This window comes from Megascapheus bottae, chromosome 23 (genome assembly GCF_031878675.1).
Source record: "Megascapheus bottae isolate mThoBot1 chromosome 23, mThoBot2.hap1, whole genome shotgun sequence".
Lineage (NCBI taxonomy): Eukaryota > Metazoa > Chordata > Mammalia > Rodentia > Geomyidae > Megascapheus > Megascapheus bottae.
In genome coordinates this window covers 9,755,346-9,769,454 of record NC_143531.1, presented here as the reverse complement: position 1 = coordinate 9,769,454, position 14,109 = coordinate 9,755,346, and the positions used below count along the sequence as shown (strand labels likewise).

Here is a 14,109-nt window from a genome sequence, read left to right as displayed (position 1 = left end):
CTCTCTGTTTTGCTAATAAGCTTTCCCCATGTTCTGAGCATTAAAGCCCTTTCCTCTTTAGCCCAGTTTCTTTTAAGCAGGGCCCTGTATGATAATACCCTTGTTTGAGCTCTATGCAGGGCCCTGTATGAAAAGACCATTCTTTGAGCTCTGTAGGTGGAAATGATTGGCCCTGACAAAGCTTTCTTCTCAGGCTATTAAATCAGTTCATAATTATTGAAGGCTTATTGTGCAAGTTGTCTCCATAATGCTAAGGAATAATGTAGGTAACAGTTCAGGCTCTAGACATGAAGATGGCTCTGTGTTTTCACAGACAGAACACAATATTGTTGCTACCTACTTGATTACAGCAGGTATGGGTCATTTTGGCAAGTATGAGTCATGGTAGGTGTGGGTGATTGTGGTAAGTATGGTTCATTACCGCAAAGTGATTATCTTGCTTCCAGTGGGTGAAGAAATACAGGTTTTCAGTATAGATCTATAAAGCTAACCTGCTCATGCAAAAGGGGAGAATTTAGAGTGCAATCTGGGCTGTAAGGATTGAAGAAGAAAATGAAAAGAAAAGAAAACATTGAGCTTTGCTTTTTATATATGGTTTTTGTACTTTCATATAATTTTTTAAAGTAACCTTTAAGTAGTTATACAAAGGAGTTTCAATCCAACATGACAGTTTATGTGTACAATGCATCTTGATGTTATCTCTTCAGTTCATCTCCCAGAAAGCATTGTGAATGGTGGTTAATGTCAAAAGATATTTTAATAAATAACAAGCACTGAAAGATGACCAAGATAGTTTTCTATAAAATTAGCATAAATAAAAATATCTGTATACTTGATAATTTCATTATTAAACTAAGATCCTTAGTGTGTACCATGGCAAAGTGCATTTTTATTATTGTTTACTATTCTTATACGTAATTATTACAGCTTTCTTCTTGGGATCTAGCTAAAGATTGAAAGTTCCTAGAAAGAGAAGTCATCTTCCAAAGAGACAGAATGTCATATCATGAAAGACAGAATATGTGAATGTAGTTCCTTTCAGAATGTTATAGAACTCTTGAGCTTTAGAAATCGTATTTTAGCATTTTTGCAATGGTGAGCAACTTCCTTCACCTTTTATTATGTTGTGTTCATATCTGTCCAGTGAAGGAACTATCGTGATTGTTGGGATTACTTCAGTATCAGGCAAATATTTGCCTCTCTTGAATACATACACTCAATTCTAACAGGTTAATATAAAGGCTTGTTTGTAGAAAAAAAACGTGATAGAGGAAATGAAGAGACATTTTTTATCTTCTTTATATGTTGGATTAATTGTGATATAGATTTTATACTGATCACTCGTTTGATTTCCAACTATTCTTAGTGGTGAGTTTTACAAATAACTTATATTAAATTCATGGCTATTTTTTTGGATTGACTTTTATGGAAAGTTAAAGACATGTTCAAAATAGAGGGAAATAGAGGGAGTAGTTACAAAATCTATACCTAATTAATTCATAAATGTTTAGTTTTTTCCTCATAATTACAAATTAGAGTATGCCTTCTTGTACTAGAAATGATGAGTTCCTTACTGTTGCATAATTTTGAGATTTGTAAGCTTATTTATTGAATACTTCTGCATAAGTACTGGGAAGTTTTTTTTCTTTGCTGACAAATATGACAATCTCATTGGCATAATAACATTCAGTATGTTGTATTTAAATTTTTTCTCTTTATTTTCTTTTTCCTTATTTGTTTTATTTATCTATCGATCTGTCTATCTACTTATTTATTTGTAACTGATCAAACGAAAGCTTCTTAAGTGGTCTGGTAGCAAGAGTTACATGCAAAGGACATTTCCTAAGACAATCTGATTTTTTTATTAAAGAATTTATTAATGTTGATTTTTACATCATTTTTTAAATGACAAGTTAAACAAGTGTTCAAGGAGGGAATCTCTATTTACAATCAATCTATCTGATTTTTACAACAGACTTAATAATAGGAATCTTGTTACTAGTACCAATTAGAATCCTTACATGTACAAAATAATTCATTCTTACCCTAACTCAGTAAGTTTAGTTTTGTTTCTCCTGCTTATACAGGCAAAGAATTTAGAAAATTTGCTCAACAGAAGGTGCCTTCTAAGTAACTTTGCTTGGAACTGAACTAGGCATTTTGATTTTAGATCCCTCCATTACATACAGCAAGGGTTAATTTTATCAAGCAACTTCAGGGTAATGGAAATTAAGCTTAAGTGTGAATTTTAGTTGTGATCCTTGTATTAAATAAAGCCACTATATGTCACATACTCAAGACATTTCATTAGTTCATGGCAAGCACAGGAAAACATACCATTAAATATAGGATCATGGGCCACGAGTTTGGTCTAGTGGTAGAGTGCTTGCCTAGCACACACAATGACCTGGGTTTGATTGATTCCTCAGTACCACATGCATAGAAAAAAGCCGCAAGTGGTACTGAGGCTCAAGTGGTGGAGCTCTGTTGTTGAGAAAGTCCAAGGAGAGTGCTCAGGCCCTGAGCTCAAGCCCAAGACTTGGAAAAGAAAAAAAAAAATGTAGGATCACATAAGATTAAGGAAGGAAAAAATATAGTATTATGAACAGAAGACCATTTTAGGGCCAAACTGGATGTGAGCTGAAGGTTGAAGGATGGCTAGCATTTGCATATGCCTAGAAAAGGATCAATATATTTCCAGTGGAGAAAATTAGAGTCAAGATTTACAAGATTTGACAAATTACTAGAACGATGGGCATATTTGACAAGTCGAACTCAGGTGACAACACATGAGGCAAAGAGTCTGCACAGTTACATTCAAGTAACTGCACAGTTACAGTGAAGGACTAGAATTTGGAGAACAACCATTGCTAATTCTATGCTGTAGCAAGTATCTTGTGGCTGCAGTTTCTACAAGGAAAGAACAGGAGTGTGAAGATTTGTATAACAGGATGCTAAGGCGGATGTTTGACTCAAGTACCAAATACGACAGAAGCTATTAGCTGATTCTTTTGTGTGTTGGTACTTGGAAACATTCCCTTTCAATGACAATGGCCAGGAAATCCTCATCAAGAATTCTCTTCATGGGCAATTCAATTCTATTCCTGTGTGTGACAAAACCCTGTCATAGTCTCCAGAACTCCAGGACTGGGACTAGCTTGCCTCTCTCAGGATATGGGTAGCCCATATCTGCTTTAGGGAAAATGTATGCACCCCCTAGGGACTTTTGGTTAGGATTATGTGTGGTGCCGGTCTACTCAACAATACTTCTCATGAGATAATACATTAGCATTCTGATCAATAAGTGTTGTACTCAGTCTACCTGAGACAAGTCAGCTCTGAAACACTGAAAAAATTCAGTCTTGGATTGCAAAGGTTGAGAGTCAGTTGTCCAGGTCTTGGGTGAAATCACCTGTGCCATAAGTCCTAGTGACTCAGACATCTGGCTTAACTGTCTGGATAGCCAAATCTTGCAGTAGGCATTCTTTCACAGGCACATGTGTGTGTGTGTGTGTGTGTGTGTGTGTGTGTGTGTGTGTGTGTGTGTGTATTGAATAATTCAGATTTGGATATATTGACTTTCCAGGAAGACTGAAACAATCACACAATCTTCCATACTGAGTGCATGCTTCATAAATGTTTCACGACAGTAAGTTGAATAAAATGTGAAGCTAGAGCATATGGCAAGGTTCAGAAATAATGGAACAGATATTCTTAGGATAGAATAGCTAGTTGAGATTGGAGAAAGAACATTTCCGAGAAACTAGAACCTCCGGTGTCAGGGAAAGGGAGGATGAAGTTAAGTTACTAGAAGTGAGTGTGTGCCTGCCACTCAGGCATCCCTGAAAGTCAAAGGACCCAGGTACCAGAGGTGACAGTATTAAAACCGACCTTTCCTGCTGGTTTATGCAATCAACAGAACTTCTGTGTTCTAATCCTATTTCTGTTTCACAGAAATGGTTGTGAAGATGTTACATTCTGAAGAACAGCCAAGGGGATGCTTCACACAAAGAACTATAGTAGATTTGTGGTCTTTTCTTGAAGAGGCTCAGTCATTACATTTTGAGTCTACTTTTAAACACTCAGATTACATACAGTGCATGAACTGTTCGTCTGTGTCCTCAGGTGTGATAAGTATTCTCAGCAACTTCATAGTTCTGGGCATCTTCATTAAATACAAAGAACTTCGGACACCCACAAATGCAATTATCATCAACCTGGCTCTGACAGACATAGGTGTGTGCAGTATTGGTTACCCTATGTCTGCTGCTTCAGATCTGTATGGAAGATGGAAGTTTGGATATGCAGGCTGTCAGGTATTGCAGACCTTTGGAACAAAGCAAAAATGAAGTCGATACACTAGATGTAAATTTAAATGTCTTTAAAAAAATCTCAAGAAGTTAGATCAGGGCTGTGAATGTGGTTTAGTGGTAGAGCGCTTGCCTAGCATGCATGAAGCCCTGGATTGGATTCCTCAATACCACATAAACTGAAAAAGCCAGAAGTGGTGCCGTGGCTCAAGTGGTAGAGCTTGAAGCTAAAGAAGCTCAATGCCCAGACCCTGAATTCAAGCCCCAGAACTGGCAAAAACAAACAAATAAATAATAAAAATTTTCATGACAGCTATGAGACCTAAATATGTATGCATGTATGTATATATGTAATTATGATTGATATAACTTTTTCAAATACTGGGATTGTCAGACTTTTAAATTTCCATTATTTCTGTGAGTGTTAATTGATATTTTAAAATTTATATTTCTTTGGATACTTACTGTGGTTGTGGGTTGTATATTTTACACATTAAACATTTATGTGAAAACAAACATTAATATTACCTGGACTTGGTGGACAGATTGTTCCTTATTAATAACTTTCCTATTGAACTTACCCTTTACCCTTACTTGCTCATCTTTGAATGCTAAAATTTTGATAGTTATTTTCATTTTATATTACTGTATGGTATATTTTGCATTTTGTTGATAGATGTTTCACCTTATGTCTCAAAATTTTAAAAATTAAAAAAAAATTTCAAAACCCTTTCCAAAAATACCTTGGTAAAACCAGTTACAACTTGACAATGGAGGATTTATCTTGAAACATTAAAAAAGGCATTCTGTGTATTTGAAATATTCTAATGATAAGACTCATTTTAGATGTGTTTTGAGGAGGGTGTTTTGGAGTGGTAAACACTTTTCAATTGATTTTTTTTTTAGGTTTATGCTGGATTGAATATCTTTTTTGGAATGGCAAGCATTGGATTGCTCACAGTTGTGGCCATAGATAGATACCTGACTATCTGCCATCCTGACATAGGTAAGAGAGGCTGTTCAGGGAGGCCATTGAATGCCTGATTGGCATACAACATGCATTCATCTTAAAGCAAGTTACGCAATGATTTGTAATCACCACCAGCCTTATTTCACGATCAATTCTTGTTCAAAAGTTTCAGTGAACAGGGAAGGGAGAAAGGATCTTCCTATGATTTTAGAGCAAATCCCATTTTTATTTAAGATAAACTTTTAGGCTCTTAGGACTGGCTTTGGCTGCCTGCCTACCTTTGGCTAGGGCCATGATCACCTGACATACTGGCCAACTTACTTGTCCCTCTGGGACTTTTATAAATGCTGTTTTCCTTGGCCTGAAATTCTCTTCCTCCTGCGTATATTCTTTTTTTGTTGTTGTTTGTAAGAATTTAATGTGCAAACAAAAAACAAAATAATAGTAACATTCAGTTTGGGGTGTTAAAAAAACACTTCAAAGAATCTTTTTTAAACTATCAGAAGCAGCTCTCTCTGCAAAGTGATGTTTGTCTTCCTCATAAGTAACCAAGATGTTACCAAGGTAATCTAAAAATCCTCACAATTAGTAGGCTTTAAAAGCGTGACGCTTTTCAAAGGAGAAAACAACGTGCTTAAAAAGAGATGGTAGACAATGGAATTCTACACACCTACATAGCCAACAGACAAGATAAAATAATGGCATTCGCTGGATGAAGCTAGGGTGAATCATGTTGAGTAAGATTAAGTCAAGACCAAAGGAACAAAAGGCGCATGGTATCCTTAATATGTGGGTTCAAACAGTACCAGGGTGATGACTCAATATTTGGATACCCAACGTTCTGGACATGGTCTTCGAGATATAAACATAACTATATAGACATAAAAATCTATGATGGAATAGTATATTCTTATATTAAGGTTATGACTCCACTTTTAGCCTCAATGTCTTAATTTACAGAATGTGAATTCCTATAGACAGGTCTGTGTAGACAAAAAGAATCCAACGAGTAACAGTTTTGAATCATAACAGAAACAAAGTGAGTCTCATCATTATAAATGATGCCAGTATTTCCTATGCTTGATGATAGGAAGAAGCATGACTGCCAGAACTTACGTCACCATGATTCTGGGGGCCTGGATCAATGGTCTATTCTGGGCTCTGATGCCTATGGTAGGATGGGCCAGTTACGCTCCAGACCCTACGGGGGCAACCTGTACCATCAACTGGAGGAAAAATGATACGTAAGAGATACATTTACCCTTTATAATCAAATGCTCACTCTTCAAATTGATGCTCAATTGTGCTTTCCTTGATAGTGATCGAAGCTGGACATAAAATAACAGTGAATTATGCTTGTTTGCAAGTAAAGATCATCCAGGGTCCTTCGTCCCTTCTTCTGTCCTCTCCTCAGGCAGTATGGGTGGTACTCACCAGCCTTTCCATATATGAGTGTATCAGAGTGAAGATCCTGAGTTGAAAAAGAGAGCCAGGGAAGACGGACAACAGCCAATTATAGGAAAGCCTAGGCCACTTCTACTATCTTTGCAAGATGTGCTGGTGTTCATGCATTTTCTGCAAGCTTTGCAGCCAGAGTCACTATAGAAATGTACCTGTGACTCAGTGGTATTCTTTTATCTTTTTTCCCCAGGAAAACAAGAAATGATTCAGAAAAGCAAATTTGAAATCTGTACCTTGTTACATCTGAAAACAAGTAATTTAGTCTATATATACCAGATGGGCTCTGACCATTTATTTCTCTTTGTCACCATGCTGTAAAGATAGCCATAGACAGTATGTAAATGAATTCATGTAATTTCTTTCTTTCTTTTTTTTTTTGCCAGTCCTGGGCATGAGCTTAGGGCCTGAGCACTGTCCCTGGATTTTCTCAAGGCTAAGGCTCTATCAGTTGAGCCACAGCACCACTTCTGGCTTTTTTTTAATGTATGTGATACCAAAGAATCAGACCCAGTTCTTCTTGCCTGCTAGGCAAGCACTCTACCAGTAGGTGAAACTTCAGGCCTGAATTCATGTAACTTCCAATAAGACTTTATTTACAGAGATAGCTGGCTGCTGGGGCCGGGAGTTTGGCCTAGTGGTAGAGTGCTTGCCTAGCATGCACGAAGGCCCAGGTTCAATTCCTCGGTACCCCACATACATAGCAAAAAGCCCGAAGTGGTGCTAAGGCTCAAGTGGTAGAGCTCTAGCCTTGAGAAAGCCCAAGGACAGTGCTCAAGCCCTAAGCCAAAGCCCAGGACTGGCAAAAAAAAAAAAAAAAAAAAAAAGATAGCTGGCTGGCTGGAATTGGTGCAAGGTTCATGGTTTGTCAGCCCCTTCTCTAACTGAATGATCAAACATATTTTCTAAACCATTTAACAATAAAAAGCTTGTTAGTATTTCTAGTAATTATGTCTTCTCCCCACTGACCCTGCTAGGAAATTAAATGAATTATCACCATTGTCTTTTCTTATTTCCAGATCTTTCGTGTCTTATACGATGACAGTGATTGTAATAAATTTTATTGTGCCCTTGACAGTGATGTTTTACTGCTATTATCATGTGACCCGATCCATTAAATGCCATGCTACTAGTGAATGCTCTGTGACTCTCAGTAGAGACTGGTCAGATCAGGTAGATGTAACAAAGGTAAGAAAATGAAAAGATTCTCTCAAAAGTTTCACATGTATAGAATTAAAAGAGTTCCATGCAAGACCCCACTCTCCTTCCTCCATCCCTAATTTTTCCACTCCTCCAGCTCTTCTATTTTTTTAATTAAAGAATTTATTAACGTTGATTTTTACATCATATTTTAAATGACAAGTTTAACAAACAAGTGTTCAAGGAGGGAATCTGTATTTATAATCACTGGGACTTAGTATTTAGAACTTAATCAAAATTAGGCTAAGGGTTTGTATGTCATAGAAACATTAATTTATGAAGTAAAACATTATGTCTATAGAGTCATAGGTTTTTATGTCTATATAATTATGTTTATGTTTCCATTACCATGTCCATAGCATTGGGTATGCAAATATTGAGTCCTCCCTCTTGTACTCTTTGTATCTAATAGCCACATATTAAGGATACCATGCACCTTTTGTTCCTTAGGTCTTGACTTGTCTCACTCAACATGATTCATTCTAGATTCATCCACTTCCCTGTAGTTCTTCTATTTTTAATTCTCTGTTTTCCAGTGTTATGCATATCTTTCCGTCGAATACATCTGGTGTGCTGCTATCACTGAAATTTGTAGTATAGAAGAAGAGGGTTTATTTTTCTTATGTCACCAGCCTGTCCCACCCCGCTTTTCTCTCTTCATCCTGACAATGCATTAGCAATAGTCAGATGAAAACTGCATTCACACAAATCCTAGATGAGAGTCATTTTCCCATCTTCTTGGAGACTATGATATGTGGATCATCTCTGGGTTGGTCTCTCTCAGACCACTGCTCAGAATGTTGACATTCTTAACCCTCTCTTCACCAACTGGGAATGCTTTTCTTCTCATTCTGGGTCAGATCACCAGTTTTCTGGATTGCTTATCTTCCTTTTGTCTTTTTGATTTATTACAGCTGTTTGGGTGGAATACATTCTCTAGTACAGATTTTCAAGATGATAAGAGTTTATTTATTTTTTACTACCATAATGGCCTGCCTAGAATTCTAGGCACCATAGTAACATTCAAGGAACTTCTAAGACGCTGCTGTGTATATGTAATTGCAAAGGCTCTTGGCATTTTGGTGACTGAGCCTTTGTCCTGATCTGTGAATTCTCTCCATAAACTGACAGGATCTTCTCCTTGTATTCCATCTTCTAAATCCCACATGGATATGCCCTTGTGTGGCTCTTCTTTGGACCAATGTGGAAACTCTGGTCTTCCCTTTCTGGGTGACTCTTATTTTGCAAATTTCAACTGTTCTCCTGTATTGGGTTTTATGTGTACCCCTACTTTCAGAGCTACCTCATACCTTCAATTCCCAGATAGATGTAGTTCTGTAGAATGTATTAGTCCGTACCTGGTTTTCTCTCATTTTTGTCTCTTTTAAACATTTTCTTATGTGGGTGTTTTTATTTTTTAATTTTTTGCTGCTAGGCTTTTGCGGGGGGCACTTTTTTTAAATTTTTTTTATTGTAATTAGTAAAAGGGTTACATGATATTTGCCAGATAGAAGGTGCATTAATTCACATACATTGATACCCTTTCACATGTCTTGGTACCCATTTCCCTCCCCCCCCCAAACCCCCCACCCGTCTTGGTTTTCCCCCTTTCCCTATCAAATTTCAAATATTCAAATACAAATAAATTCAATATATCAGATAACAAAGTGAGATACTATACCAATATGAGATAACCAAGGGACAGCAAAGGAGATGAGAGACAACATAGTACATTAAGGACAACAATCATTCATTATATGGCTTTTGTTTCAATATCCTGGAGGTCCTTTCAATTAGCTTCACATTATATGGCCTTATGTATCAAGATTTTGCTCTATTGCAAATCTCTGCTAGTAGAGCCCAAGGTTTCTACTGATTATGATGAATGAGGGAAACCATTGAGCCTAAGTTCCTTTGAGTCTGTCTTACTTCACTTAATATGATCTTTTCTAAGTCTTTCCATTTCCTAACAAATGGGACGATGTCATTCTTTCTGACAGCAGCATAGAATTCCATTGTGTACAAATACCACAACTTGTTGATCCACTCATCAACTGAGGGACATCTAGGTTTGTTCCATATCTTTGCTATGGTGAATAGTGCTGCAGTGAACGTTGTTGTGCTAGTGGGTTTAGTATGTCCTTGTTTCTGGATGGTTGGGTAAATGCCAAGTAGTGGAATTGCTGGGTCATAGGGGAGTTCTATGTTTAGCCTTTTGAGGCACTGCCACACTGCTTTCCATAGTGGTTGAACGAGTTTGCACTCCCACCAACAGTGTAGTAGTGATGCGGGGGGCACTTTTAACTTGGATTCTGTTACTGAGCTTTTGTGCTCAAGACTAGCACTCTACCACTTGAGCCATAGCTCCACTTCTGGCTTTTTTTTGGGGGGGTACCTAATAATAGATAAGGGTTTCACAAACTTTTCTGCCTGTGCTAGCCTTGAACCATGATCCTCACATCTCAGCATCCTAAGTAGCTAGGATTACAGGCATGAGCCACCAGCACCTGGCTTCTTATATTTAAACAAAATCATTTTTATGGCAATTGGCCATTTACTCAATGGATGTTGTTTCCATTAAAAAAACTATTTTGTAACTCTGGTTCTCTGTCTTAAAGGTTAGTAGGTTTTTATAAACCTCTTTTCCACCATGGTAGTGAGCAAGGAGGAAGGTCTAATGACAAATGATAATTTTTCCACTTTCGATGCAAAGAAGGACCTTTGCAAAACAATCTGCACTTACATAAAATATATTCAACTCAAATGGCTTGTGATAGAATGCACTGAGTAAAAGATAAGACTAGCAAATAAGATGGAGAGCTTTAGAAGACAGATATATATATATATATATATATATGTAGTGATGATAGACAAATGCTAACAGTTCATAGCACAATCACTAGAAGTGAACTTGAGTGGGTTTTCACGCGTCTTTTATCAAAGCCATCTTTCATACTTTCCTCTAGCACACAGAAAGAAAAGAGGACATTCATTCCACATATGTAACGTTCTTAAAAGCAGCATGGAGTGTTACTCTATATAAACCATTGTCCAAGCTCTTGTTATCACAGATTGCTTCAGGCACCCAAACAAAGACCAATGATGCAAAAACACCAGCTATTTCCTTTATGCCATCAACAGTATCATCAACTCAGTTACCAAGACAGATGTGTCTTACTGTTAGGTACATTAATTATGTAAATATTTTGGATATTGGACTTAGTGATATCCATTTATTTTTTTCCCAGATGTCCATAGTAATGATCCTGATGTTTTTGGTGGCATGGTCTCCTTATTCCATTGTGTGCTTATGGGCTTCCTTTGGGGACCCAAAAAAGATTCCTCCTCCGATGGCCATCATAGCTCCGCTGTTCGCAAAATCTTCAACGTTCTATAATCCCTGTATTTATGTGGTTGCTAATAAAAAGTAAGTATTACATGCCTGGTGCTTGTGGCTCATGCCTATATAGTCCTCGTTAGTCAGATCTGAGGGTTGAGGTTCCAAGCCAGTTGGGGCAGAAAGACCTTGAAGCTCTTTATCTGCAATGAGTTCAGCAAAAAGCTGAAAGTAGAGCTGTGGCTCAATTGGTAGAGCACCAGCTTTGAGTGAGAAATCTGAGTGAGAGCATGAGGACCTGATGTCTAGCCCCATCTCTCTCTCTCTCTCTCTCTCTCTCTCTCTCTCTCTCTCTCTCTCTCTCTCTCTCTCTCTCTCTCTCTCTCCCTCTCTCCCTCTCTCCCTCTCTCCCTCTCTCCCTCTCTCTCTCTCTCTCTGTCTCTCTCTCTCTGTCTCTGTCTCTGTCTCTGTCTCTGTCTCTCTCTCTCTCTCTCTCTCTCTCTCTCTCTCTCTCTCTCTCTCTCTCTCTCTCTCTCTCCCTCTCTCCCTCTCTCCCTCTCTCCCTCTCTCCCTCTCTCTCTCTCTCTCTGTCTCTCTCTCTCTCTCTGTCTCTCTCTCTCTCTCTCTCTCTCACACACACACACACACACACACACACACACACACACATACACGTAAGTTAGTATAGAAAGAGTGTCATTCAGGAAGTGGAATATGTTCTAAGACTTTCCAGAGGTGATAGAAACTCATTTCTGCCTAATGCACCTGGACCTTAAATATCCAGAGCTCCAGCTTGGTGACAGGCTCTTCTCATATGGTGGCCAACCCAAGACCCAAGTTCTACCATCTAGGCACTCCAAAGACAAACTTCATCTCCGATGGCTCTCTGGCATCAAGTATCATTGATGAGCTTAGTTCAAATGTTTTTCCTATTCCAGTGAGAAGAGTGATTCTATGGACAAGGAAACATTAAGCTGTCATACTGTATAGCATAATTATGTATTTACTGAATAGAAGAGGTAGTCAAATGCAAGAGAAAAAGCTAGTGTTTGATGAAGTCTTAACTTTAGGATAATGAAAAGTTTGCCTCCCCCCATCTTTCTTAAGACTATCACCCCAAAAGTTCCTTTTCTGGCTCGTCAGTGAGATGTGGATTTCCTCTTGTTGTTGGAGAATGAACCAATTGGCACAGCATTTCAGGTGGAACTACCTCATTTGATATCAGATTACCAACACTGCTCTAATAAAAATATGTATCTGCATCATATGCACCTGTTTAGGAAAAGCAGCTCCAGCCGTAGGTGTGTAAAATAATACAAAAATTAAGATAAGATGGTGGTGTATGCTTGTGAGGCTGAGGCAAGAGGATTAGGAGCTGAGGATGGCCTGGGCTACACAGTTACAACCCTGTCTCAAAAACAATCTTTTTTTTTTTTTTTTTGCCAGTCCTGGGCTTGGGCTCAGGGTCTGAGCACTCTCCTTGGACTTTCTCAAGGCTAGAGCTCTACCACTTGAGCCTCAGCACCACTTCCGGCTTTTTTCTATGGATGTGGTACTGAGGAATCGAACCCGGGTCTTTGTGCATGCTAGGCAAGCACTCTACCACTAGGCCAAACTCCCAACCCCATCAAAAACAATCTTTTACAGGCTGAGAGTTTGGCCTAGTGGTAGGGTGCTTGCCTAGCACGCATGTAGACCTGAGCTCAATTCCTCCGTACCACATACATAGAAAAATCAGAAGAGGTGCTGTGGCTCAAGTGGTAGAGCTCTAGCCTTGAGAAAAGCTCAAGGACAATGCTCGGGCCCTGAGTTCAAGCCAGGACTGGCAAAAAAAAAAATCTTTACAAACAAAATCACACACAATCAAAACAAAAATTTGAGGCCAAACAGACCACAACAAAGTGAAAAAATATGCATTTTAATGTCAGTTCTTTTTAGAAAGCTGTCTGCCTCAAGCTGTCTCAAATCTCATTAACCTTTGCTCAGAATAGATACGTAAAACATGTATCCTTTCCTTCCTAGGAATAATTGCACTTGACATTTGAAATGTCACTATAAACATGTCTAGTCATTGATTTTATTAAATCTCTTCAATACTTATACTCAATGGTGCAATATTTGTCCCTAATCCTACCCTATGTCCCATGAATTTATAAAAGTTCTTAATAGTTGTTAGTAGAGTTAGAGGCCAGATTGATTTGTTGCAGTAGGGATATCTATGCTTAAACAATTGCCTTAAATGTTCTGCCATGATAGAATGATGCTAGATTTTCCCTTTGTTTATTATAGGTTTCGGAGGGCAATGTTAGCCATGTTCAAATACCAGACTCACAAAGCAATGCCTGTGACAAGTATCTTACCAATGGATGTGCCTCAAAGTCCCTTAGCTTCTGGAATAATCTAAAAGAAGAGAGAAGCATCACCACCAGATCGTTTTGTCTGCACCTTTTTTTTTTTTTTTGCCAGTCCTGGGCTTGAGCTCAGGGCCTGAGTCTTGTCCTTGGATTTTCTCAAGGCTAGAGCTCTACCACTTGAGCCTCAGCACCACTTCCGGCTTTTTTGCTATGTATGTGGTACAGAGGAATCGAACCCAGGTCTTCGTGCATGCCAGGCAAGCACTTTAACCACTAGGCCAAACTCCCGGCCAGCACCTTTTTTTTTTTTGTCAGTTGTGGGGCTTGAATTCAGGATTTAGGCACTGTCCTCAAGCTCTTTTGTTCAAGGCTAACATGCATGCTAGGCAACCACTCTACTAATAGGCCATGCTGCAGGCCGTTGTGTCGTTGTTTTTTGGGGGGATACATCTTTAGCACATATACCCATCCTGTCTGGCA

At 38.4% G+C, this 14,109-nt stretch overlaps 1 protein-coding gene across 2 annotated transcripts; it reads left to right on the top strand.

The window, feature by feature from the left end:
- Positions 1 to 247: 247 nt before the first annotated feature.
- On the top strand, positions 248 to 13,679 carry Rrh (retinal pigment epithelium-derived rhodopsin homolog). 2 transcript variants are annotated; one of them, XM_090356564.1, is made up of 7 exons: positions 248 to 353; positions 4,126 to 4,316; positions 5,217 to 5,316; positions 6,371 to 6,524; positions 7,758 to 7,926; positions 11,187 to 11,365; positions 13,565 to 13,679. In XM_090356564.1, the coding sequence occupies exons 1-7, from the start codon at positions 248 to 250 to the stop codon at positions 13,677 to 13,679; spliced, it is 1,014 nt and encodes a 337-aa protein (XP_090212690.1). The 2 variants fall into 2 exon arrangements, with proteins under 2 accessions (XP_090212690.1, XP_090212691.1); XM_090356565.1 differs by lacking the exons at positions 4,126 to 4,316; positions 5,217 to 5,316.
- The last annotated feature ends 430 nt before the right edge of the window (positions 13,680 to 14,109 follow it).

Coding starts and splice junctions, on each gene's coding strand:
- Rrh (XM_090356564.1), top strand. CDS start 248: ATGCTAAGGAATAATGTAGGTAACAGTTCAGGCTCTAGACATGAAGAT. Junction 4,317..5,216: donor TTGGATATGCAGGCTGTCAG/GTATTGCAGACC, acceptor TTTTTTTTTTAG/GTTTATGCTGGATTGAATAT. Junction 11,366..13,564: donor TATGTGGTTGCTAATAAAAA/GTAAGTATTACA, acceptor TGTTTATTATAG/GTTTCGGAGGGCAATGTTAG.